Source organism: Saccopteryx bilineata, chromosome 4 (genome assembly GCF_036850765.1).
Source record: "Saccopteryx bilineata isolate mSacBil1 chromosome 4, mSacBil1_pri_phased_curated, whole genome shotgun sequence".
Lineage (NCBI taxonomy): Eukaryota > Metazoa > Chordata > Mammalia > Chiroptera > Emballonuridae > Saccopteryx > Saccopteryx bilineata.
In genome coordinates this window covers 79395163-79419876 of record NC_089493.1, presented here as the reverse complement: position 1 = coordinate 79419876, position 24714 = coordinate 79395163, and the positions used below count along the sequence as shown (strand labels likewise).

The window sequence follows — 24714 nt, the reverse complement described above, 5'->3', positions numbered from 1 at the left end:
GGCTCCCAGTGTGTGCTCCAGGAAGGCAGAGACAGGGCCTGTTGTGCTGCTGTTGAAACTAAAGCACCTAGTCCCTGACACGTAGAATGTGCTTAAGAAATAAACCAGAAGGCACCTAGCAGACCATGGTACAAGGCAGACATTTGATGTAAGTAAACCTCTTTCCCCTTCTACCATCCTCTGAGTGAAAATGCAGGACAGCATGTACTGTTTTCCCCAAAGATTACCATCCAAATGCACTGAAGAAAATCCCCCAGGAGATTTGGTATTTATAGGGGAAAAGCATCAATCAATTACATGGAAACCTGCCCCACATGGCACCCTTCCCCGGTATGCGCGCGCGTGTGTGTGTGTGTGTGGGGGGGGGGTGCGAGGGGGTAGGGGCTGGTGGGAGTGTATCCCTGGTTTGTGTATTTGTCTCTTACAGTTAACAGCATGTGCTCTGGAACCAGGATGTCTGGTTTGAATCCTACTCAGCCCCTTACTAGTTGCTTTGGTTATCAGTCACCTTCAAACTTAAACAACTTATTGTTTCCTCTGGTATGAGGTTTGTCTGGGCTCAGGGCGTGGTTCCTGACCAGGGTCTGTCACGCGGTGACAGTCAAATGGCAGCGAGGCTGGAGCCATCTGAAGGCTCAGTTGAGCTGGTGGTCCACAACGCCTTCACTCACATCTCAGCGGGGCCAGCTAGAGGCCGGCGGAGGCCTCTTGCCGCCCACGCTCCTAGCTTTGGCTTCCCTCCCAGTGTGGCAGCCTCAGAGCGGTTGGACTTCTTAGAAGGCAGCCGGCCTCCCAGAACCAATATGCCAAGAGAGCCCGGCAGAACCTTCAGGGCTTCTTATGATTTGGACCTGGAAAGTCATAAAGTATCACCTCTGCTGAATCGTACTGACCAAAAACGAGTCGGCGCCAACCCCGATCAAGGGGAGGAGACTACGGCAGGGCAGATTCCTGGGAGGTGTGGTTCATGGTGGGGGGATGGTGGGAGCAGAAGGCAGCTTCTGAGACTACCTACCACACTGGCTATAGGACTGTGGGCTAAAAATAACCTGTGCCTCGGTCTTCTCTCATATAAAGTGGGAAAATAGTTCCTACCTCATAGAGCTTTTGTGAGGAGCAAATGAGTAAATGATATACTGCTTATAGAAATGAGGAAATATTTATAGTTCCTACTTCATAGAGCTTTTGTGAGTAGCAAATAAGTTAATAATATACTGCTTATAGAAATGAGGGGATATTTCAAAATAAATATGAAGCAATAAAATATCCCCTAATTTTTGTGAGCAGTGTATATGGAAAGCACTCAGCAATGTACTAAGTATTAGCTATTATCATCATCATATTATTATTATTATTATTACTGAAAAGAGTCAGGGGCAGACCTTTTCTGTGGTTAATCTTTGGGAGTATATTTCTTAATAATTCCCAATATCTGTGAAATGTTTATGATCATGAGCTGCTCTATATGGAAAATAAGAGAAGTACCCTTCTCTTAACTCCCCCCAAATTTTGTTTTTCATTTAAAAGTCTAGGTAGGTTTAAAGTTTGGGTAGAAGAGGTCATTCCGCATGATTAAGTATGCACTTAAAATAATAACGATAATGAAAAATAGTTTCCAGGGCTTGGCAAATGCCATTCTGAGTCACTAATGATGCGCTCACATTGGGGGCAGAAGCAGCGACACTGTGGTGTGGAATTTCCCGGGCACCAGCAGAGAAGGAGCCAGGAATGTGTTTGTCAGCCAACTTCCACCAAACAAAAAGAAACCAGGATTTCCTGCTGGAGGCCAAGGAAGTCAGTGATGTCCAGGACCTCACAACCCACCTTCAGCCTGGCCTTAGCACTGGTCAGAAAACAGGATCTGACAACAAATCATCAGCGGTGGGCCCCAACCCCTGCAGATGGACACTGCGCTATGGCTGCCAAATTCAAACAGAGCTCAGAGACAAGTCACTGAGCTCAAGTTCTAAATATAAAAACGGCTTCATAACCCATCTAAGCCTGTGAACATATGTTCTATTCTACAGAGTTCTCTACCATTTGCTACCTCAAAGCCTATGGTATTCCATGCAGCCTTTACCCTGACATGTGCACTCACACGCCACACACCCGAGTTCCAGCCTGGAGCACAGCATTCCTCCAAAGGGCCCTGAGCTCACACCTCTTCCCTGGTCCTTGCACACACTCTTCCTGCTGTCTGGGAGAGAATAACAATAGTAAGGACGGCCACAGTTATCCTTCCCCTGACTTCTCACCAGACACGAGCTGTGGTGAGAGTTTCACCTTGTTATCTCACTTTATCCTTGCCCATCCTATAAGGCTGGGACCTCACCAGCTGATGAATGCACACATTTACCTGGAGGCTCTGATCAGGAAGAGCTTCTTTATCTTCATCAGGTCAGATGTATGGAACAATGAAATAGAACTGAGAATCCAGAAATAACCCTTCACATTTATAGCCAACTGATTTTAACAAAGGGGTCAATACAATTCAATGGGGAAAGTACAGGTGACCCTTCCCTGAACAACATGGGTTTAAACTGTGGGGGTCCAGTAATATGCTTATTATTTTCAATAAACACATATAGTACTATAACTGTATTTTTTCTTTCTTATGAATTCCCTAACATTTTCTTTTTTCTAGCTTATTTTATTGTAAAAATATCATATATAAGACATATAACATACAAAATATATGTTAATTGACTATTATGTTATTGATAAAGCTTCCTTCCAGTCAACAGTAGGCTATCAGTAGTTAAGATTTTGGAAAGTCAAAAGTTTACACCAATTTTTGACTGCCCAGAGTCAGTGTCCTTAACTCCTACATTGTTCAAGGATCAACTGTATTCTCTTTTCAACAAATGGTGCTGGGACAACTGAATATATACATGAAAAGAATCAAGTTGGACCTGACCCTCACACCATATAGAAAAGTTAACTTTAAAATGGATCAGTTACCTAAATGCAAATACTAAAACTATAAAACTCTTAGAAAAATATAGGAGTAAATTTTCATGAACTTGGGTTAGGCCAAAAGCACAAGTGACAAAAACTACTATAGATAAATTAGGCTTTGTTAAAATGAAAACCTTTTGTTCTTCATAAAGTGAAAGACAACCCAGAAAATGAGCAAAATATTTGCAAATCATATATTTGACTAGTACGTAGTATAAGGAATGTTAAAAGTCAATAAAAATAATGCAGTTTAAAAATGGGCAAAGATCTGCATACACATTACTCCAAAGATATACATGTAACCAACAAAGTCCACGAAAGATGCTCCATATCATCATTCATCAGAGAAACGTAAACCAAACCGTAACAAAAATACCACTTCATCACATAGAAATGATGTGATGATGAAGGCAGCAAATGTGTAGGATGATGCTTCCACAATCCAAGGAACATCAAAGAGTGCCAGCAAACCACTAGAAGCAACCCGGAGGCTTGGAACAGATTCTCTCTCAGAGCCCTCGGGGGGACCCATCCTGTCAACACCAGATCTGACACTGCAGCCTCCAGAACTGTGAAACAAGAAATTTCGGTTAAGTCACCCAGCATGTGGTGCTTTGTTATGGCAGCCTGAACAAACTGTTATATAAGATGTGTGTAGGAATAAATCATAACGTGATTGAGCAAAATAAAAAGTGGTCAAGTAAAAAACAAACCAGCCACTTCTTGCCTACTGAAATGGCTCTAATCAAAAGGACAGTGTTGATGAGGATGGGAAGAAACCAAAACTTTCATATATGTTTTTGGTGGAAATGTAAAATGATGGAGTCACTTTGTAAAACTGTCTGGCAGTTCCTCAAAATAGTAAATATTGAGTTTTCGTATGATCCAGCAATTCTGCTCCTAGGTATAAACCCAAGAGAATTAAAAGCTTATGTTTTCACAAAAACTTGTACATGAATGATTATAGCAGCATTACTCATAATAGCCCTACAAATGTAAACAAACCAAATGTCCATCAACTAATGATGGACATAAAATGTGGTAGAGCAATACAATGGAATGCTGTTCAACCATAAAAAGGAATGAAGCAGCCTGACCAGGCGGTGGCAAAGTGGATAGAGCGTTAGACTGGGATGTGGAGGACCCAGGTTCGAGACCCCAAGGTTGCCAGCTTGAGTGCAGGCTAATCTAGTTTGAGCAGGGCTCACCAGCTGAAGCCCAAGGTCGCTGGCTTGAGCAAGGAGTCACTTGGTCTGCTGTAAAGACCCTCCCGCCCCGTCAAGGCATATATGAGAAATCAGTCAGTCATTGAACAGCTAAGGAACCACAACAAAGAATTCATGTTTCTCATCTCTCTCCCTTCCTGTCTGTCTGTCCCTATCTGTTCCTCTCTCTGGCACAAAAAAAAAAAAAAAAAAAAGGAATAAAGTACTGATACATGCTGGTATATGAGTGAACCTTGAAAATATTGTGCTAAGTGAAAGAAGCCAGACATAAAGGACACATATTGTATAATTCCATTTATATGAAATGTCCAGAATAGACAAATTCACGAAGACAGAAAGTACAATAGTGGCTGCCAGGGTCTGGGGAGAGGAAGAGAATGGATAGTGATTGCTAATGAATACAAAGTTTCTTTTTGGGGTGATAAAAATGTTCTAAAACTGTGGCAATGCCTGCACAACTCTGTAAATATACAAAAAAAATTCACTGAATTGTAAAAGAGAAAGAGAGAGAGCGAGAGACAGAGAGCGAGCGAGAGAGATGCCTGACCTGTGGTGGCGCAGTGGATAAAGTGTGGACCTGGAATGCTGAGGTCGCTGGTTCACAACCCTAGAATTACTATGAGTTTCCTGGTCAAGGCATTACTCTGAGTTTATGCTTCCATCTCCCTTTCTCTTTCTCTCAAATCAATAAATAAAATCTTTAAAAAAAGAAAGAGAGAAAGAGAGAATATACAAATAAAATAAAATAGGGGAAGAGCCCTTTCTCTTAGCAGCTTTGCTGACTCTGCCTACCTCCCCTGCCCTGGCTCAAGGCTGATGAGGTCCCTCTGTTCACTGCCCCCCTCCTTTTTTTCTTTTTTTTTAAATTTCAGCAAGAGAGGAAGCAGGAGAGAGAAAGAGAGACAGAAACTTCGATCAGTGCCCTGACTGGGGATCAAACCGGCAACCTCTGTGCTTTGGGAAAATGCTCTAACCAACTGAGCTATCCAGCCAGGGCTGTTCACTGTACTTTTGATTCAGAACTTCAAGTAATGTACAGGATTGGAGGGCTCGTTTGCAGGTCCATCCACACCAATAGCATGTGAGCTCTCTGGCCAGGGTCTGTGTCTCACTCATTTTGAATCCTGGCAACCAGGACAGTGCTTGGCATTCAGCAGAAAATCAACATGTATGTATGTGGAATGGCTAGCTACTTACATGCCCCTGATATTAACCATTGTTTTTTATACCATCATTTCTAATAGAAATGCCAAAAAGATCACACACTCATTCACACACATACACACACACATTATTATTTTAAAATTCTTTTTCCACCAAATATTTTTTAAACTGAATAATCAATTAGAGTGTTACCTCTCTTTTTTTTCCCTGAGTTTTAAAAAATTCAGTGAGAGGAAGGGAGGCAGAGAGACAGATTCCCGTATGCACCTTGACCAGGATCAACCCGGCAAACCTACTAGGGGGCGATGCTCTGCCCATCTGGAGTATTGCTCCATTGTTGAGCAACTGAGCTCTTCTTAGTGCCTGAGGCAGAAGCCATGGAGCTATCCTCAGTGCCCAGGGCTAACTCATTCCAATCAAACCATGGCTGTAGGAGGAGGAGGGAGAGAGAGGTAGAGAGAGAGAAAGAGAGAGAAGTGAGAGGGAGAGGGGTGGAGAAGCAGATGGGCACTTCTCCTGTGTGCCCTGACTAGGAATTGAACCTGGGACATCCACTCACTGGGCCAAAGCTCTACCACTGAGCCAACTGGCCAGGACAAAGTGTTATCTCTTTTCTATTTCCTGTAAGACATACGGTTTCAAAACTGAAAAGCAAATCATCAATAAAATGACTGAGATAATGTAAATAAAAGGTAGAATCACTTAACCAGAAATAGTATTTTTAGTCCATGAACAACAAACTTTACATTTCAAATTTAAAAAATTTCCCCTACTCGCCTGTCCAGGCACAGTGGATAGAGCATTGGCCTGGGATGCTAAGGACCCAGGTTCAAAATCTTGAGATTACCAGCTTGCGTGTGGGATCATAGACATGACCACACGGTTGCTGGCTTGAAGCCCAAGGTCTCTGGCTTGAGCAAGGGGTCACTCTGCTGGAGCCCCTGGATCTAGGCACATATGAGAAAGCAAAAATCAATGAAAAGCCTAGGTGCCACAATGAACAATTGATGCTTCTCATCTCTCTCCCTTCCTGTAATGTCTGTCCCAGTCTGTCCCACTCTCCACTAAAAAAAAAAAAAAAAAAAAAAAAAAAAAATTCCCCTACTTTATGAGACAGAATACTTTACAAGACAAGAAGCTAATATAAGCCAATATAAAAGTTAATTAAATTCAGCCTTTGGAAACTCTTTGGCCTTCAACAACAATACAATGAAATGATAAAGATAATAACAGCTAATATTTATTATACACTTACTATGTGCTAGGCTAGGAATTATTTTCTGTGTCCTATGCATTAACTCAGTTACAACATTATGTGGTAGGTACTATTATGCTCACGTTATAGCGAGATTAACAACTTTTTCATGGCCACATGGTAAGTGGCTGGAACTCAGGATGTTCAAACCTATTGTCCCTGCTCTTCCTCCCCTACGTGGGACAGCCTTCAGGGACTTCAATCCATGAAGGACCAAGAAAAGCGATTTGTCTGATTCCAGGTTTACAGACTGATGAGTGTAGGTTCCAGGAAAGCTCTGTGGTGTTGCTGGAAGCTGGGACTGCCCCGAGCTGTATCTGGAACTGCAGGGAGACCAGAACTGGGGAGGACAGGGCCACGTCACACCACCACCACCACCCTTAATTTAATTGTTATTTATTTCTAAGTAAGGCCTGAACTTCCTCATTCCAGGGATACTTGGCAGGCATCGCAGGCTCCTCTCAGAAGATCTTCGTGAAGTTCAGCACTTACACCTCCAGCCTGGCTGTGAGGTCCACTTCCAGGACAGGCTCCACCTGTCATCACTGCTGTGCCCTGGAGAATCCAGTGCTTCTTAGAAGGGTCTTTGCTGCTGTGGAACCTGGCTCCAAGCCTTCTCGTTCCTTTAGGGGAAAAAACATTCCTCTTATGTGTGCGTTTTCCTCTCTAGTTCTTCTCTTTCCCGAAGCCTGTGAGGAAAGTCACTCTTCTCTGGACCTCTCTAAATGTTCTCACCTTTCTTAGGCAGCCTTCAAAATCCTCGTTTGTCTTTCAAGTTCAAAAAACATGTCATGTAGGTGTGTTTGTACTTCCCTGATAAGAGTTTGTTTTTGCCTTTTCTATTTTTTTCCGCACCTTTATTGATTACAGGTTAGATTTCCATGCCCTGCGTCCCAAGTCTGTTGATTCTTTTGTGATACTATGTTTGGGCACCTCAGTGTGTTGCAGACCCTTAAAACTGCCTGTTCATGTTTACCTGTCAGTATTCAGGTGCCTTTTTTATTTTTGAGGACTTTACGTAATGTTGCCAAAATCAGGAGGACCTAAGAATGTCTATATGTAAATGTTACAACAGTAATCAATGATGTTGACACTAATGTTATGGTCCATCATTTGAAGTGCAGTGAGATCCTTTTTGCTTCATGCATTAGTATTATTTATTGTTTTTACTAGCTGGACATTTTCTGCCTTTCTGTTCTTTACTGTCTCCTCAGTTCTACTTATTGACATGTAATAAAAAGGGCTTCTACAGAGAAAAGCTTAAACACCAGAAGACACCCTCTACCTTTCATTTGACAAGCTGTTGGTGCTGGGAGACTAGGCACATCTGCTAGAAAATTCAGATCAAGAGTTTTTTTCTTTTCTTTTTTTTTAGTGAGAAAGACAGATAGGAAGGAAAGAGGTGAGAAGCATCAATTCTTTGTTGTGGCACCTTAGTTGTTCATTGATTGCTTTCTCATATGTGCCTTGACTGGGGGGGGGGGGCTCCAGCCAAACCAGTGACCCCATACTCAAGCCAGTGACCTTGGGCTTCAAGCCAGCAACCCTGTGCTCAAGCTGGTGAGCCCACAATCAAGCCAGCGACCTCAGGATTTTGAACCTGGGTCCTTTGCAGCCCAGGCCAATGCTCTATCCACTGCATCACCACCCCATCAGGCTAGAGATAAGTTTTTAAAAGAGAAAAACTGTACTATTTTTGTTCCCAAAGTCCAGCCTATTGAAGACACAGAATGTCATACTCTCAAGAAACCACAGGAATAATTATTTGCTGCTCAAATAGCACCTTCCAAATACTTATGTGCTAAATATACTGCTCGCAAACATTAGGGGATATTTCAAAACAAATATGAAGCAATAAAATATCCCCTAATTTCTGTGAGCAGTGTACATGGACAGGTCCACCAGATAACACAGTGGCTTTTCAGCATTCTCCTTGTCAGACAGGGACATTATGATTGGAGCCAGAACCAGAGGTTTGTACGTAGTAGTTGGGAACATACTTGGGTTCATGCCAAATCCAGAAATAAATCCTAGGTGACATTTAGGGTTAGCAAGAAATAAACAGTATTTTAGGATGGAAAGCATTCAGCAGCCGAAATAATAAGAGAATGGGAATGTAAATAAGGACATGTGCTCTTTTCTCATCACAGAGAGTCAAAACTCAGGATGTTGTTGTCAGGGGCAAGAACGCCTCTCCAGAGTAAACCAGTTAGTTTTCACCCATCCACTTTGACATGGTAATCTAAAAAAATCTTAAGAATCCAGATATTCTTTTATTAAATCAAGAGAAGTTTGGCCTGACCTGTGGTGGCGCAGTGGATAAAGCATCGACCTGGAACACTGAGGTCGCTGGTTCAATACCCTGGGCTTGCCTGGTCAAGGCACATATGGGAGTTGAAGCTTCCTGCTCCCCTCCCCCTCTTTCTCACTCTCTTTCTCCTCTCTAAAATGAATAAATAAATAAAAATTTAAAAAAAAACACTGGTTAAAAAAAAGAAGAGTTTGTAGGGCTTTTAGGTAGCTATTACTTGATTAGAATAAAATTATTATTACAAATATATCAGACCATTGCTTGATAGAAATTCTTTATGTGGGTCAGGAAAGCTAGTTTAGTAACTCAGCTACATCTTTCGTTCCTAAAGATTTTATGCCAATTATAATTAAACAAAGTAACATTTGAAGGGTAATAGGTTTTCATAATAGAATACTAAAACCTGCTTCAAAATCAATTACTCTAGTGGGTTCTATTTATAGACTTACTCTCCCAAATGCTGGCTCTGCATTTGGATTTTTCTGGAGAACAGGGCAGGGAGGCGAGGAGTGCAGTGACCTGAGGTCTAGGGTCAGTCAGTGTTAAGAGTCTGCTGATGAGAAGGCAGTGCTAAGACACATTCTAATTGGTAAAGGTCCCTTCTAACGTAAGAGTGGCTTTACCATGTGTCACCTCAAACCTAACACCACAAAATATGAACTATGATGCAGAAATGTCAAATCTTTCTTCTCGTCACCTGTAATTTTGGCCTAGAGAAGAGCAATGTCTGCGAAACGTCACATCCTCCCTCCCTGTCATCATACTTGCCCCCTCTACTCAGCACAGAATTAAAGGGAACGAGGCTTATGACGTCATGAGAGAAAAGACCGAACAAGGAAGAATGGGCCACAGGTGAGGTGAGGCACATGACTGGACCCAGGTTCAGAGGCTCCAGTTTTGCTTTCACTACTGAGGCATCAGGACTCCTCCCGGGAGACCCTCCCCCAGGCCCTCTGGTCTGGGCAATAACCAGGAGGAACACGAGCTGCTGGTGGTGATGTGACGCCAGCTCTCCAGTTCAGGTCCCTCCTTCCCTATTTGTCCCCCAGCAAAGCAGCACAAGGCTCCAGCCCTCCACCTGCCATGTCCATGCTCTGGAGAAACTCAGGGTGTAGTGTCGTCAGTAGATCCTCCTGGGGGGTGCTCAGCTGTCCCATACACACGCCACCTCCTCCTCCTGCAGCTGCATGTTCTCACCCAGGGCTGCGCAGCCTTGCCGGCTAGAGGGTGAGGGGTCTGCACTGCAGCTCCCACCTTCAGCAACTACCTCAAACACTCATCCTCTGAGGCTGGCCTCCAAAAGTGGCACCTTGTCAACAGATTGTACTCAGCCCACTCCCAGAGGTTGCGCTCCACCGCCCATCTGCCCAGCAGCTGGGGAAGAACTCTCATGATCACTGGAAGGCTCTGCTTTCCAGAGGGAGTGAGGGCGAGGAGGGTTTCCGTGGCCAGGGCTCAGCGTCTGTCTGCATATGATCGTAAGTCACTTAGAGAGTAAGTCCTGAACCATTAACACAGTGCAGACACACAGCAAGGGCTCAATACACGGTGTCCATTCTCACACCACTCTCATGGAAACACACTCCAAGGAGAGGCCTTAAATATGTAGAGGAACCCACTTGATGAGGCTGCTTGTTGAGGGTTAGCACACGGACTGCGTAAAGGGACAAGGAGGAGGCACGGCAGCTGCCCCTTCCTCTTCCTCAGACCGAACACTCGTAAGGGAGGCACGGCTCTCTGATGACGTCAACGCGTATGCTTCACATGTTCTGTGGGGTCCCAGCTGGTACCGCCTACCTCATCCCATGTTGATATAAACGACTGACAGAGGCAGTGCTGTGATTTAGGAAGCTGGAAGGAATGAAGCGGGTATGAGCAGGAGTGAGAATGCAGCATTATTTGCAGTAGTTGAAGCAGAAGCAGCTTTAAAACAGTGTATGTTCTTTGGGTTAATGTGTTGGAACTGTCAGCTGAGTGACTCCAGCAACTAACCGTGCCCAAACACGGTGTGATCTCAGCTTGGGAACCGGGGCCCATGTGTAGTGCTGTCACTGTCTGCAGCTCTCGGTCCTTCCTTACCAGCTGCTAGTCTGTCTGTCAGGGCGGCCGGCACCAGCCAACTGGTTGGAACCGTGTGTGCTATTTCTGTGCACAGGATGTAAGTACGTGTCACAGTAAGCTAGACCAGGATATGATTCAGATTTTTAAAAAGTGTTAAAAAGAATTGATCTTCAGAGCACCCCGACACCGTCATGTCATACTACACTACTGTAAGGGAGCCACAGTTAGAGAGACACTTATAATTACTAAGCAAAGGAAGAATCCTGAAGAATATGGGTGATTAGAATTGGCCAAAGGCCTACACCCAAGAAAAGAAATGGATAAGCTTGAAGTTACATTGGTCTTAAAACGTAGAGGTAAAAGGAAAGATTTACTTCCGGGACCACACATTTCTCCAGCAGACTCGGGTCAGACAGGTAGAAGCAGCAAAACACGGGCAGCTTGGAAAAGCTGTGGCACATGGGTTTGCTTCATTTTCCTTTTAAAACAAAACATTTTCTCTGCAGAGCAACTGGCATGAGCCAAATTAATGGTCCTAAACTGGCTCTTAAAAAACAAATCTATTGGCCCTGATGTGTAAAGCTACAAAAAGATGCCTATCTATAACACTAGTTATAAGAGTAAAAAGTTATTAACTATCAGAATATGCACAAAGTAGTTAAATAAACTATGTTACGTACTTTTGATGGAGCCTAAGCAGCTGTTAAATGTAATCAAGTAATTTGAATACACTGGCATGGAATGATGTCTGCAATAGACTGCTACTACAAAAATGAACTTGTAGACAATGTGCATAGTAATCATATTTCTGTTAAAAATGATATATTATACATGCATAGAAAACAGTCTCTAAGGAGTCAAAGAAAACTGTTGTTTTCTGCGACAGAGGGAGATTTTTGTACATCCTCTCATTGTTTGAATCCTTTACAATCAACATTACTTTTTTTTAACAGAAAATAAAACCAACAAAGATATTTATGAGAAAAATATAGTAATAACCTGACTTTTTCTATAAGTGCAATGTTCTCGGAGGCCTCAGGGCAGCCTAATTGCCCCCCGACCGAACGGCTGGAGGCATAGGCAGCCCCAGGCTCTCGGCAAGTCCACGAGGCTGCGGTCAACACCTCTGAAATGCCGTGAGAAGGAGGCGTGCAGACCAAGGAAGCCCTTTACTTACCCGTCCTGGGACCCTTGCTTCCTAGCTCTTTGTCACCTTTATGACTATACTTCTGCTTCAAGAGCACTGAGGGAGTTCACTGCATGGTCATAACTTGTGGCCATGACCCCAGACAGGTCACTGCTCAACCTTCGCATGCCAGCACTCTCAACATAGTTCTAGTGATGTGCTGTTCAAGGGGTGACGAAGACCTTTCAGTGAAAAGTGACAGCAGCAGTTCATCTTCCGCATCTCCCCCCCTTCCCCCCAGCAAAGCCTGGGGGAACTACCTTTTATTTTAAAGGCTAGGATGAAGGGAATTTGACCTGTCTCTGCTCTCCCAGTCAGGAATTTCCCTTCTCTAAGTAAACTGTGTCCTCTGGTCTGCCTCGGAAGCCTCCCTTTTCCAAGGTGGGAGAGCAGGCTCATCTATTTAACCATAAGGCATAGGTCTGGAAACGGTTACTGCCTTGGCCTGGTTTCCGGAAGGCTAAGATGCCTAGATGGCACTGTTCCTCACAAGCATTTTCTGTTCTTTATCAACTCCTCTGAATACCTTTCAGCCAATCCTTCCCACCCGAGCTTCCCTTCGGTAATTCCTGGTCTTCCTCCAGATTCTGGCTCAAACGAGTGTCCTCTGGGGAGCCTTTCCCAACACCCCATGGCCAGGCCAGGTGCCCTCTGCCTGATATACAGCCTCCCTCTGAGAGTGCTTGTCCCAGCTCTTGTTTTCCATTTATGTCCCTGAAAACTTGATCAACATCTGCCTTCCTCAATAGAATAGAGCTCCCCAAGCACAGAGACTGTGCCTGCTTCTGCTGCACGCCCAGCGCACAGCAGCTGGCACCAAGGGCACACCAGTAAATCCTTACGAGACGGAAAGATGTCGAGGAGGCAACTGGGTGGAATATGTGCCGACAGGGGAGAGAAAAGAGCAGCTGGGACGCCCCCCTGCCCCCCGTTGTCATTAGCTTGACTCCTTCATTTTTTGTCATATGTGTGCAAGTGAACGTTTAGCCAGACTTCTTGATTATTTCTTGGGGCCCCTTCAGGTCTGGACCCTGGGGCTGCCCAGGGATGCTGGGGGTGATCTGGAGCATGGGGACAATATGATAGGGACAGAAATCCTCTGCCAACAGCAGGGAGCCTTGCTGGCATTGGGGGGGGGGGGCACTGACCTCGGCTGATGCGCTGCTTCTCCCCAGACAGGATGCCGGGGCTGTCGATGATGCTGATACTCTTCAGGACCTGATTGGGCAGCTGGGAGCACATGAACCTGGAAGAAAGAGATCAATGGTGGGATCAGAAACTGCAATGCCGAGCATTCTAATGACAAAACTCCTTGGCCTTACCGGGCTACTGACATTTGCCCTAAAAGGGAGGTTTGCAGGGGACTGACGGGACCTCACTGGTGCTAGCGCCCAGGGAGCAGGTATGGGAGGGCCCAGGCACCTGCTGCTACCTGCCACCAGACCCCTTACTGTTCACTGTGATTTTCACTAACTTTTATTGAACACGTAGGTATTTTACAACATCATCTCGTTTGCTCCTATTAACCTCAAGGGTAAGATATCAGTGTTAACCTCAGAGAGGTTAAGTGATTTGCTCAGAGTCACTCAGAGCTGGGCCTTAAATCCAAGTCAGCCTGACTCTAAAGCCTGTCAGCCTCACCTGCACCTCCTCCATGCTGTTCCTTGGCCAAGTGTCCCAGTTCTCCTCCTGGGGAATCCGGTGTCTCCTCCAGGGTCACCGCCCCACTGGGTTGGGGTGTCCAGGGCTTCCTGCCAGCCCCTGCACTACCCCTGAAGTGACCTTGGAGGTACTGGGGCCTGTTTCCACTGTCTAATGCCCTAGGGACTCAGCACTGAGCCTGGCACCTGCTATGGCCAGGCTCAGGGTGGGGCACACATCAATAATGTGGGAAAGCCCCAAATCCTCCAGGTGCTTTGAGTCCTAGGGGTGCCCAGGGAGCAGGTATGGGAGGGCCCAGGCACCTGCTGCTGGGCGAAGGAAGAGGCAGGGTGGGGAGACACCTGACCCAGCTTCTCCACGCCTCTTTCCTGGTCCAGCACTTTCCTTCCTTCCCCTCTGCTCTCCCTCCTCTGGTCTAGTTGGCTGTCCCGGCAAGGCCTTACGGAAGTAGAGTAGCAAAATAAGTGTAGCCTGGGGGTTGGCAGACCTGGGTTCAGGTTCAGCTCTGCCTTTGTCAATAAACTGCTGTGGGACCCTGGACAAGGACCTCCCCCCCCGGGCTTCAGTTCCCTGATGTGTAAACGGAGGCACTTATACCAGGGGCTGATGAGTCTTTTTAGCTCTAACACCGTCTGACTCTAGAGTAACAGGAGAAAAGATTTTGTTCCCCCACCCCAGGCAACAGGAGCCTGAGGTGGGCCTCTTTTAGGCACTGTGTATGTCAGAGGTCCCCAAACTACGGCCCGCGGGCCATTTATCCGGCCCCCACCGCACTTCCGGGAGGGGCACCTCTTTCATTGGTGGTCAGTGAGAGGAGCATAGTTCCCATTGAAATACTGGTCAGTTTGTTTATTTAAATTTACTTGTTCTTTATTTTAAATATTGTATTTGTTCCCATTTTGTTTTTCTACTTTAAAATAAGATATGTGCAGTGTGCATAGATTTGTTCATAGTTTTTTTATAGTCCGGCCCTCCAACAGTCTGAGAGACAGTGAACTGGCCCCCTGTGTAAAAAGTTTGGGGACCCCTGGTCTATGTTTTAAGGTGGAAACTGTCAACGCTGACTTCTGTATCTGTGTGGACAGAAAGCTTGAAGACCTTTGTAAAAACTCAATTCTTCCATTCAGTGGAAACGGTGGGATTACTCAGAGTAAATATGCTGGGAATGCAGGACAGGGCGGCCTGCAGCCTGCATGGTGCCCAGGCACCCACAGCGGGCAGGGCGGGGGTGGGGCCGGACGGGCAGGGGTGGGCGGCCCTGAGCTTCTGCTGTAACTACTGACCTTTCAAAAGAATTTTCTTTGAAGGCGTTCAGGACAAGTTTCTCATACATTCTTTCCTAGATTTTCAAGTCAGCCCAGGATGATGAGGGAAAGATATTATGATCATTTTGTAGCTAGAAAAGTTGACGCACAAAGCAGTTCTGACATCTTGAAGTCATGCCACTAATGCACGGCTGGCTGGAGAACACAACCTAACAGTTCTGATGTCAGCTGAAAACTCAACCCATAAAGTTAAAACACCTCATAACGTGAAAAAGGGTCAAGTTAATTTAAGAGAAGCCTCTCATTTCTGATTTTTCCTGCCCCTCCTGCACCCTTTATTTAAACCCCACTGCCCACCACTCAGAGATCTGTGAGAATAAAGTGTACAGAGATCACCAAGCATTCCTTGTAAGTTCACAGAATAAAGACTGCCACATTCAATTCTCTAGAATTGGGAAAGGAACAGAGTTCTGAGTACATCTGTGGTAGACCATGTATCTGGTCGGTAATGATGTCCCGTCCTTTTTATCAGATGGCTTGAGACATTTGGCAATCTGAAAAAATTACACATATGTGGAAAAGCATTCCTAGAGAGGCTGGCCTTTTTCCAAACCACTCAATATCAATATTCTGAAACAGAAAACCCCTGGATGCTATTGTAAAGTTAAAAGACAGATTAAAAAATTTATAAACTGTCTACTCCTTCTGTGCAAAGTAACAATGTTTCAATAACTAGCATGGCTCCTGATACATCAGCAGAGACAAAATGTATGAGCCAAGAAACAAGATGTAGTCTGATGTGGTGAAGTTACCACAGGATGAACAAGGGAGCAGGCTCCGGGGCCAGGAGGGGTAACTGCAGACAGAGGGGAAGGGGTAAGGGAGAGAGAGGGTGGAGGGGAGGGAAGGAGGAAGGGGGAATGGGGACAGGAAGGGGAAACAAGAACATGGAGGAGATGGGGAAGGGGGAGAAGAGGAGAGGACACTTACATTGCAATTCAAGGAGGAAGGGGAAGAGAAAGACCAGGGGGAGAGGAAGGAGCTTGACGGGGCACCCGGAGAGGGAGTGGTGGGGTAGTGTGCAAAGCTGGCCTACTCCAAAGAACACCTACATGGGGGAAGGGAGTTGGGGCAGAAGGGAGTGCAAAGCACAGTCAGCTTTCAGACCCCTGGTGGTGGCATGACTCATACTTCAGGGATTATATCTACAAACACATTTTCTTAAATAACCGTAATCAGAAAAAACCCTACTATAATGTTGTTAGAGCAAACCTGTGTTATTTTTATGCTCTAAGAAAGGAAGATAAAGCAAGTTTATTTGTTGGGTAGGCCGCAGTCAGCCAGGGGTCAGGCCCTTCCCTTCTTATGTGTCTGCTGAAATGTGCCCAAGCACGGATTTGCTGTCCCGGGATAGATTTCCTCTTCCTTCCTGGAGTGATTAACATGAAGCGTAGCCATGCCCTGCCTTCCACATTTCATATGAAATATGCAAACATGTGCTAAGCCCAGAGCCTCACATAAGCTGTTATAAAGCACCTCCCTCACCTAGGGTTGACCTGATACATTTTATTTCTGACAAAAGGAGGGCAGGAGGGGACCAAGCCCTAGTCTGGACCCCTGTTACCTGATATTCCCCACAACCAAGGTAGGCTCAGGGGCAGCAGAAAGCAGGGGGGTAAAGGAATGATCTGGGCTGTAAGGTCTCAGGAGGGTGGCTGGCTAGGAGCCCAGCGGGACAGTACAAGGGGGTGAGAGGATTAGAGTTCTTAAAATTGCCTCCAAGCATTAACATTCCAATTCTTTGATCAACATTTTTAAAGAACTAGGCAGTATCTTAATACTGCTTTTGATTTCCAAACAACATAGTGATATCTAGTAGTTCACTCACTCAACCCTCACCATAACTTCAGAGGTAGGGGCTTTGTGTTATTTTACAGAGGAGACTGGGGCACTGAGGGGTCACAGACCTCGACCTGTCAACTCACACGGCTGAGAAGTGACGAGCTGAGACGCTAACCACGCAGTTCTGACTCCAAAGCCCAGGTTCTTAACTACCAGGCTGCTTCTACCATGCCATGCCTTTGAACCACAGCTGTGTGCCTTTATCACACAGAAGGCAGCATCCGAACCAAAGGAGTGACACGCCACAGTCCTGAACTCACCAAAGAGGCTCCTGTGTGTGATTTTTCTCAAACCACTGGTGAAGGGTGGAACAGTGAACAGGAGGAAGGTCCAAGCTCTGGTTATCTTCCTTGCTCACCCACCCTGTGACTGCTGTAGGTCTCTGAGCAATTATGAGGACTCCTAGGCTGTCATTAGGTTCAAATAAACCTGAGCTTCAATGGAAAGTATGGAGCTATTTCAAAACACCTCCTTTATCAGCTCACTTTACTGATAAGAGCAAGACCAGAGAGATTATACAACTTCCTATTTACACAGTAAACAGCATACAATACACAGAAGGACTTTGACAACTAACTTGTAATAATTTTATATGGTCCAACCACATGTGGTTGATCTAACCTTCCATTGCCCAGAGGAATTTATTTTATTATAAATTCGCATTGTAAAAAGCCCAAGGTTACCACTAGATCTTATGGAATTACCATTTTTATAAGTAGAAGATGGTTGAATACTGGCAATCTCATGTGGTTCAATCTAAATATGTACTTTTCACTGTCATGGGGAGGGGGGCTGGGGGCTGGGTGCAATGTACCAGTCAGTGCCAGGGGGGAAGTCCGCTGGAGCCTGAGTAGTAAAGCTGGTTTTCTGGAATGTTAGGACCAGAACTGCGCAGGCAGCTGTCAATAAGGAACAATGGTTTAATGACCTGGGAGCCATCACAATCCTGAGGTTAAAGATTAATGGCAAGAGCTTCAGGGTGTTTATTATGGATAAGCACAGCACACACACAAAAACCAATTAATGCCTCAGATTAATTTTTATTTTTCATTTTTGGCTCGTGAATCAAGAGCGATTCTTGGCAAGAGTTTATTTTTCTTAATCTCTGCAGCTAAATTAGCGGGCGGAGCCAGCATGTGTCTGGACTGATACTGTATACTTGTACTAAGTCAGTTTTTTAAAAATTCCCATTGATGCTAAGTGACTATGTAATATTCATAATCTAAAAAAGTCTATTTAGTTAAGCCTCATTTAATTACAAACATAGAGGTAACAAATAGAGTGCAAGTCCACAAATACACATATGTGTTCTATTATTGCTCAATTATTACACAAGCACACACAGTATTTGTTTTATTATCAGGCCTGGCCAAAATGACAGGCTCTCTAAAAGGACTGCTCAGATCCCTTCAGTTTAGAAGGAAGTTCCAAATGTAATCCTTAAGGCCAATGATTCAAGTTATTTTTTTTTTAAAGAAATCAAGGCGATAAAGAAGTAAATGAGATTAAGAATTTCTTCTGTGGAAGACTACAATTTAAAATTATATCTACACTAAAAACAATGTCTTTAGCTATCTGAATTTAAAAACAAGAATAACATTTTTAGAAAAGTGGATTGAGGGAAAAATATAACGTCCAATTCAAAAGCAGACTGACTGCAGGGGTAGTATCAGAAGCCAGTTCCTGACACCTGTGGAACTGACCAAAACACACTCGGATCTGTTTCCCGGGGCTCATGGCCTCAGGGTGCTGTTGGTGTGTCCACCTCCTTCCCTGTGAAGTGAGCTGCCTCCTGATAATGGACTTGGTAACCTCAATAACCACTCCCACGGAGCAGCTGCAAGACAGGCCTGCCTGTGTAATGGCTCTCGGAAGTAAAGCAGCATGGTGAAGTTGCAGAATGTCATCTTCAAGTCATTTCCAGAGAACTTTTTTTTGCTCAAGTATGGAATTTCTGTCATTTGAAGCTGTCTTTTTGGGAATTGGTCTTCATTTCTTAAAAATGCACCATAGGGCCTGACCAGGCAGTGGCGCAGTAGACAGAGTGTCAGCCTGGAACGTTGAGGTCGCAGGTTCAAAACCTTGGGCTTGCCTGGTCAAGGCACATATGGGAGTTGATGCTTCCTGTTCCTCCCCCCTTGCTCTCTCTCTGTCTCTCACTCTGTCTCTCTTCTCTAAAATGAATAAAAATAATTAAAAAAATAAAAAAGCAGGAGTCGCCCAAGACTCATCTGCCATAAAAAAGAAAAAAAAATGCACCATAGATTCCCTGTTACTTTCTTAGGAACAGCCTCAGGGATTGAGAGGCTCCAATGGTTTGCTTAACACTTTGAGGCTGGTGTCACTCTCCAGGTGTCATCAGGTATTACCTTGGGGAGTACTAAACTCTTAAAGATGCTGCTGGGGGAAGATGCCCAAGCCAACACCCTGGAATGGCAGTGGACCCTATCCCAAGGGTGACTGGTAGTTGTTAGTGGGGAAAGGGGAGTTCTCCACAGCAGGCAGATAATTCTCTTTTCTACTAAGTATTGTTTTTTTACCTCATTCCCAGAAACTATGCTATGTAAAAAGAAGTCTGCCTGTCTTTAGAGCAAACCTGCTGATATTCTCACAGGGAGGCTAAAATTAAATACACACACTTGAGCTTCCTACACTAACTGACCCTCTCACATACTGCCGAGGTGAACAGCAGCGTCTTCATTATCGTTGGTGGGCTATATTAAGACAGCCTTAAACATTAGGTGGCAGGGGGCAGTAGGCAATGATTCTTGATCTAAACATTACATCATTGGGCAGCTCAGCATAGTGGTCACTAGCAGGACTCTGGGCCAGAAGGCTTAGGTTCCAATTCCAGCACTGCCACTTAGCTGAGTGACCCCGTGGAAGTTAAATCAACCTCTTTATACATCAATTCCTCCTCACTGTGTTGGGATAACAGTACCACCTAGTCACAGGGTTTTTGTGAGGATTTAGAGGTAAAGTTAGAATAGTATCTGACACAGTAAATGCCATATAATTATTTGCTTTTATTCCTCTACGTATTCTGAAGTCAATTAACACTTGCTTATATAATGCACGAATTATTTTCAGCAAGTTTTCAATTCTGAAATAAACCTTGCCATTCAAAATCTTTCCTGAATGCTTCATTTTTATAATCATCTACTAAATGTTTGGGATTTGGTAAAAAAAACAAAACAAAACAAAACAAAAAAAACCTGTTGGGACAGTAAATCACCTGCCAAAATTAAACAAGTCAAAAGCCATTCTTCCTGGTTTTTCCCTTGCGAATATGGACTTTACAAAATGGGAACTTAAAAAAAGTCACGGCTTATTTCTTTTTTAAGCCTTTGTCAGCCAAAGAGAGAGTAAGACTAAACACAGCGGTAATGAAACCACAGGACTCGAGGCAGCCTTCCGCAGAGAAGGATGCTGTGCCCTGTACTTCCTTCAGGCCCGTGTTGGGACCGGAAGCCTAGCTACTGCCTGCCCGTCACCATGGCTTCCTGGGAGGCCCTGATGGGGGAGCTTTTTGTTCTACTTCCCTCAGTGTGATTTATGCATTCCACTCCTTCCTGAGATCCTCTGTTGTTCCATGACCTGGGCCCGACCCCCACTTCTCCCACCAGGAGATGCTCTGGTGCTAATCCACAACGCTCTGGAGTTGAGGAATAAATAAACTGCAAATCACTGTCGGTAACAAGAAGAAATTTCTCTCTGGCTCCATCTATATCACTGGCACCTTTCTGGTTATCCTCCTGCCAAGCTGCCTCCCTACCACTTGGATGCACTTTGATCTGCAATAGGAACATGAAAAACCCTTAAAGGAGAGTAAGAATCCCTACAGAGTTCAGGTTTTCACAGAAGGCACCTGTGGAGGTTGCCTGGGCCACTGTGGGTAGGGCAACTGCACAGCACCCAGGCACACCGTTCATTCCATAGCCCTTGTGAACAGCGGCCCCTGGAGTTGTGCAGTGAGAGGCCTCAGCCTCTGGGAGGACAGCAGCCAACTGGGAGGATACATCCCTATTTAAAAAAAAAAATCTATCAAGAAGTGCAGTTCAAGTCTCTTGTCTGTCCACTCTAGTCCTACCTCTCCGTAAAGGGTGTGGATGACCCCAACCTGTCCCTGAACCTCCCACAGCCACTCCCCGAAACCACCCAGTCTAAAGCAGGAGACTCAAAAAAGAGGGGATGAGGGGAGAGGGAAATGACCGGAAAAACATAGAGAGAAACTTTTTTTTAAAAAAAGGGCAAGGAGTGGAAAGAGGAGGATGGAGCGAGAGGTAAGTGCAGCTCATATCTGAAGGGGCAGAGCGTCCGGGAGAACCTGCTGGCTGCTCTCCGCCCTCACACCCATTTCACCGGGAAGTCTGGTGAAAGGTTACAGGGCTGTAAAAATAAAACGCACCTCCAGTGCAGCCAGCAGTCAGAACTTCGGCCATCCTACTACTTCACACCTGTAAGATAATGCCCCTGCATGGGACGGGACTTCTTGTGTTGTTTTGGCCCTTTTTCCTCTGCTCTGCTTTAATAAAAAGGAAGCATCTCATAGAATGGGAATGAGAAGCATAAGGAACAGCCAGGGAGGTGAGGTGACCTGTCCTGCAATAATCAATAGACCAAATCTGGGGGTCAGGTGCACCTCAGGGGTCCTCTGGAAAAGCTCCATGCACACTGTCTGAGGGTGACCGTCCAGCCACTTATTTAACCAGTGATGGACAGCCCACACCTCACAAGGCAATTTGATCCATTTCTGTGTAGCTCAAACTATTAGAAATTTGCTCCTTATACTGTGTGGCCTTATAATGTCCAACCCTGGGCCTTAGGTCTTCCCTCTGAAGCCACCCAGAATATATGTAAATGATCTTTTCCTATGAAAATCTTTCAAAATATTTTAATACCATACCTATATTTTCTATAACATCTCCTAGAACAGACATGCTCTGTTCTTTATTTTTCCTAATATTTCCATGTAATTGGCAAGAATTGAAAGAAAAGTTTTAAATAACCTGACCAAAGATGGCAGTTTGCTGGTCCTTACCGATTCAGGAAAGCATTTCCAAAGCGACTAAGTTTTCGAAATGGCTTTTTGGGGTCCACGACTAAAGCATTCCCTGGGGTGCTGCCTTCAGTCTCCCCGTACATCACAGCAATGAAGGAATCGGTGGTGGGCTCTGGTCCAATCCTCATGCCAGGGAAATCTTGCTCCAGTAAGTATCTGGGAGAGGGGAGAAAAGAAACAGCATGTTGTCACAAAGCAAAAGGTCAGAATGTTTTCTGGTTCTACAAATTTTTAACATAATCATTTAAAGACTTAGAAATACAAGCCCCCTGAAGAGAATGATTTACTCCTTTGCTAATGATTTTTCAAAGCTTAAAATCAGCAGACCTACTTTTTCTCCAGTGTAAGAAGCCTCGCAAACGAGGTCAGACATTTTGCAGATAGACTGAACCTTCTAAAAGTGTAGCACATGCCTGGCCAGGTGGTGACGCAGTGGGTAGCACGTCAGACTGGGACATGAAGGACCCAGGCTAGAACACTCGAGGTCTTCAGCTTGAGTGTGGGCTCACCAGCTTGAGCACGGGTCACTGGCTTGAGCAAGGGGTCATTCGCTCTGCTGGAGCCCCTTGGTCAAGGCACATATGAGAAAGCAATCACTGAACTAAGGAGATGCAACGAAGACTTGATGCTTCTCATCTCTCTCCCTTCCTGTCCCTCTCTCTGACTGTCTCAGTCAGAAAGAAAAAGAAAGAAAGAAAAAAAGAAAGAAAGAAAAAAAGAAAGAAAGAGAGAAAGAAAGAGAGAGAAGAGGCCCAGGCTGGTTGGTGTCAGCCTGGCGCGTGGAAGTTCTGTTCAATTCCTGGTCAGGGCACACAGGAGAAGCGCCTATCTGCTTCTCCACCCCTCCCCTTCTCCTTCATCTCTGTCTCTCTCTTCCCCTCCTGTAGCCAAGGCTCCACTGGAGCAAAGTTTGCCAGGGTGCTGATGCTAGAATGGCTCAGGCCACAATGGAGCAACGCCCCAGATGGGCAGAGCATTGCCTCCTGGTGGGCATACCAGGTGGATCCTGGTTGGGTGCATGCGGGAAGTCTGACTGCCTCCCCACTTCAAACTTCGGAAAAATACCAAAAAAAAAAGTGTAGCACAGCAGTTTCTTGCTCAGAGTTCCGTTGGTGCAACAGACAGCACCCCAGAGCATACCTAGCTAGCTCCTATACATCCTATAATACCCTGCTTGGGCCCACCTCCTATAGGGAAGTATCCATGTCCCTTCAGAGTGTTGGGGATGCCTCCCTGTGGCCATCATGGTGCTCACCATGCACATTGTACTTCTCTGCTTATTGTTCCTTGCAGGATGCCTGTAGCCAGAGGCATATCTCTAGCACCCAGCACCCATCACTGTGCCTGCCCACTGAGAGCACTCAGTGTAGTGAATGAAATAGTGAGCCATCTCCTTCCTTGTCACTGACAGTCTATGAGGCCAGCACATCCTCACTTGTGATTTTACAGCTCCCTTGGGCTCCTGCAGGTTGTAGCCATGGAGGTTGATTTCTAAATAGTTCAGTAGCAACAGAGGCTGCTATGGAGGATGAGGTGCAGAAGGGAAACACAGATTAGATATCACCAGGGCCATACTAACCCTTGTGTAAAATGGGAAAGGTTGCCCTTTCCTCCAGGCAGACACAGCCCTGGACCGAGATTCACAGCTTAGCAAGGAGGACTCAGCTGGATTCCATGCCCCACTTGCCCTTTCCCCAGGGGCCCACATTAGTTTAACCTGCACAACTGTACCAGTGGCCTAGCAAATATCTCTGAGGATCCTCATTCAGTGAACTGAGGAGACCAACTAATGTGAAACAAGGCATTAGGACTGGCTCAGTGATATGCGGGGGTGGGTCAAGCCTACTACTGTGGGAACTCGCTGTGACCTAACGGATCTCTCCCCATCCTTACCAGCACTTCATTCAGACACTTACAGTCCATCTCCCTCCCCGCCAAGATTTCCTTTCCATGATATAGGAAGATACTATGTGTGTTTATACAAATTTGGGGCGGTGGGGGGCGGGGGGACACAACACACAAAGACTACTTCCTCCTTCTCTGCAACCAAAAAGAACATGAAGAAGGGAGTACAGCTGACCCTTGAACAATGCAATCAAAAATCTGTATGTAGGCCCTGGCCGGTTGGCTCAGCGGTAGAGCGTTAGCCTGGCGTGTGGGGGACCCGGGTTCGATTCCCGTCCAGGGCACACAGGAGAAGCGCCCATTTGCTTCTCCACCCCTCCCCCCCTCCTTCCTCTCTGTCTCTCTCTTCCCCTCCCGCAGCCAAGGCTCCACTGGAGCAAAGATGGCCAGGGCGCTGGGGATGGCTCCTTGGCCTCTGCCCCAGGCGCTAGAGTGGCTCTGGTCTCTGGTCGCGGCAGAGCGATGCCCCGGAGGGGCAGAGCATCACCCCCTGGTGGGCAGAGCGTTGCCCCTGGTGGGCATGCCGGGTGGATCCTGGTCGGGCGCATGTGGGAGTCTGTCTGACTGTCTCTCCCCGTTTCCAGCTTCAGAAAAATACAAAAAAACCCCACAAAAAACCCCATGTGTAACTTTTGACTCCCCAAAAACTTAACTACTGACAGCCTACTGTTGGCTGGAAGTCTTACTGATAACATAAGCAATTAACACGCATTTTGTATGTTATATGTATTATAAACTGTAATGGAAAGGAGATTGG

The 24714-nt window shown here is 45.5% G+C and overlaps 1 protein-coding gene across 1 annotated transcript in view; it reads right to left on the bottom strand.

Annotated features, from left to right (window-relative positions):
* The window catches only part of EHD4 (EH domain containing 4), an 83107-nt gene that overhangs the window by 34122 nt on the left and 24271 nt on the right, over window positions 1-24714 (bottom strand). The window contains exons 2-3 of the mRNA XM_066276968.1: window positions 22032-22208; window positions 13310-13407 (exon numbers count right to left, since the gene is read on the bottom strand). Coding sequence (XP_066133065.1) covers window positions 13310-13407; window positions 22032-22208 — 275 coding nt within the window. The remainder of the gene's footprint in view (window positions 1-13309; window positions 13408-22031; window positions 22209-24714) is intronic.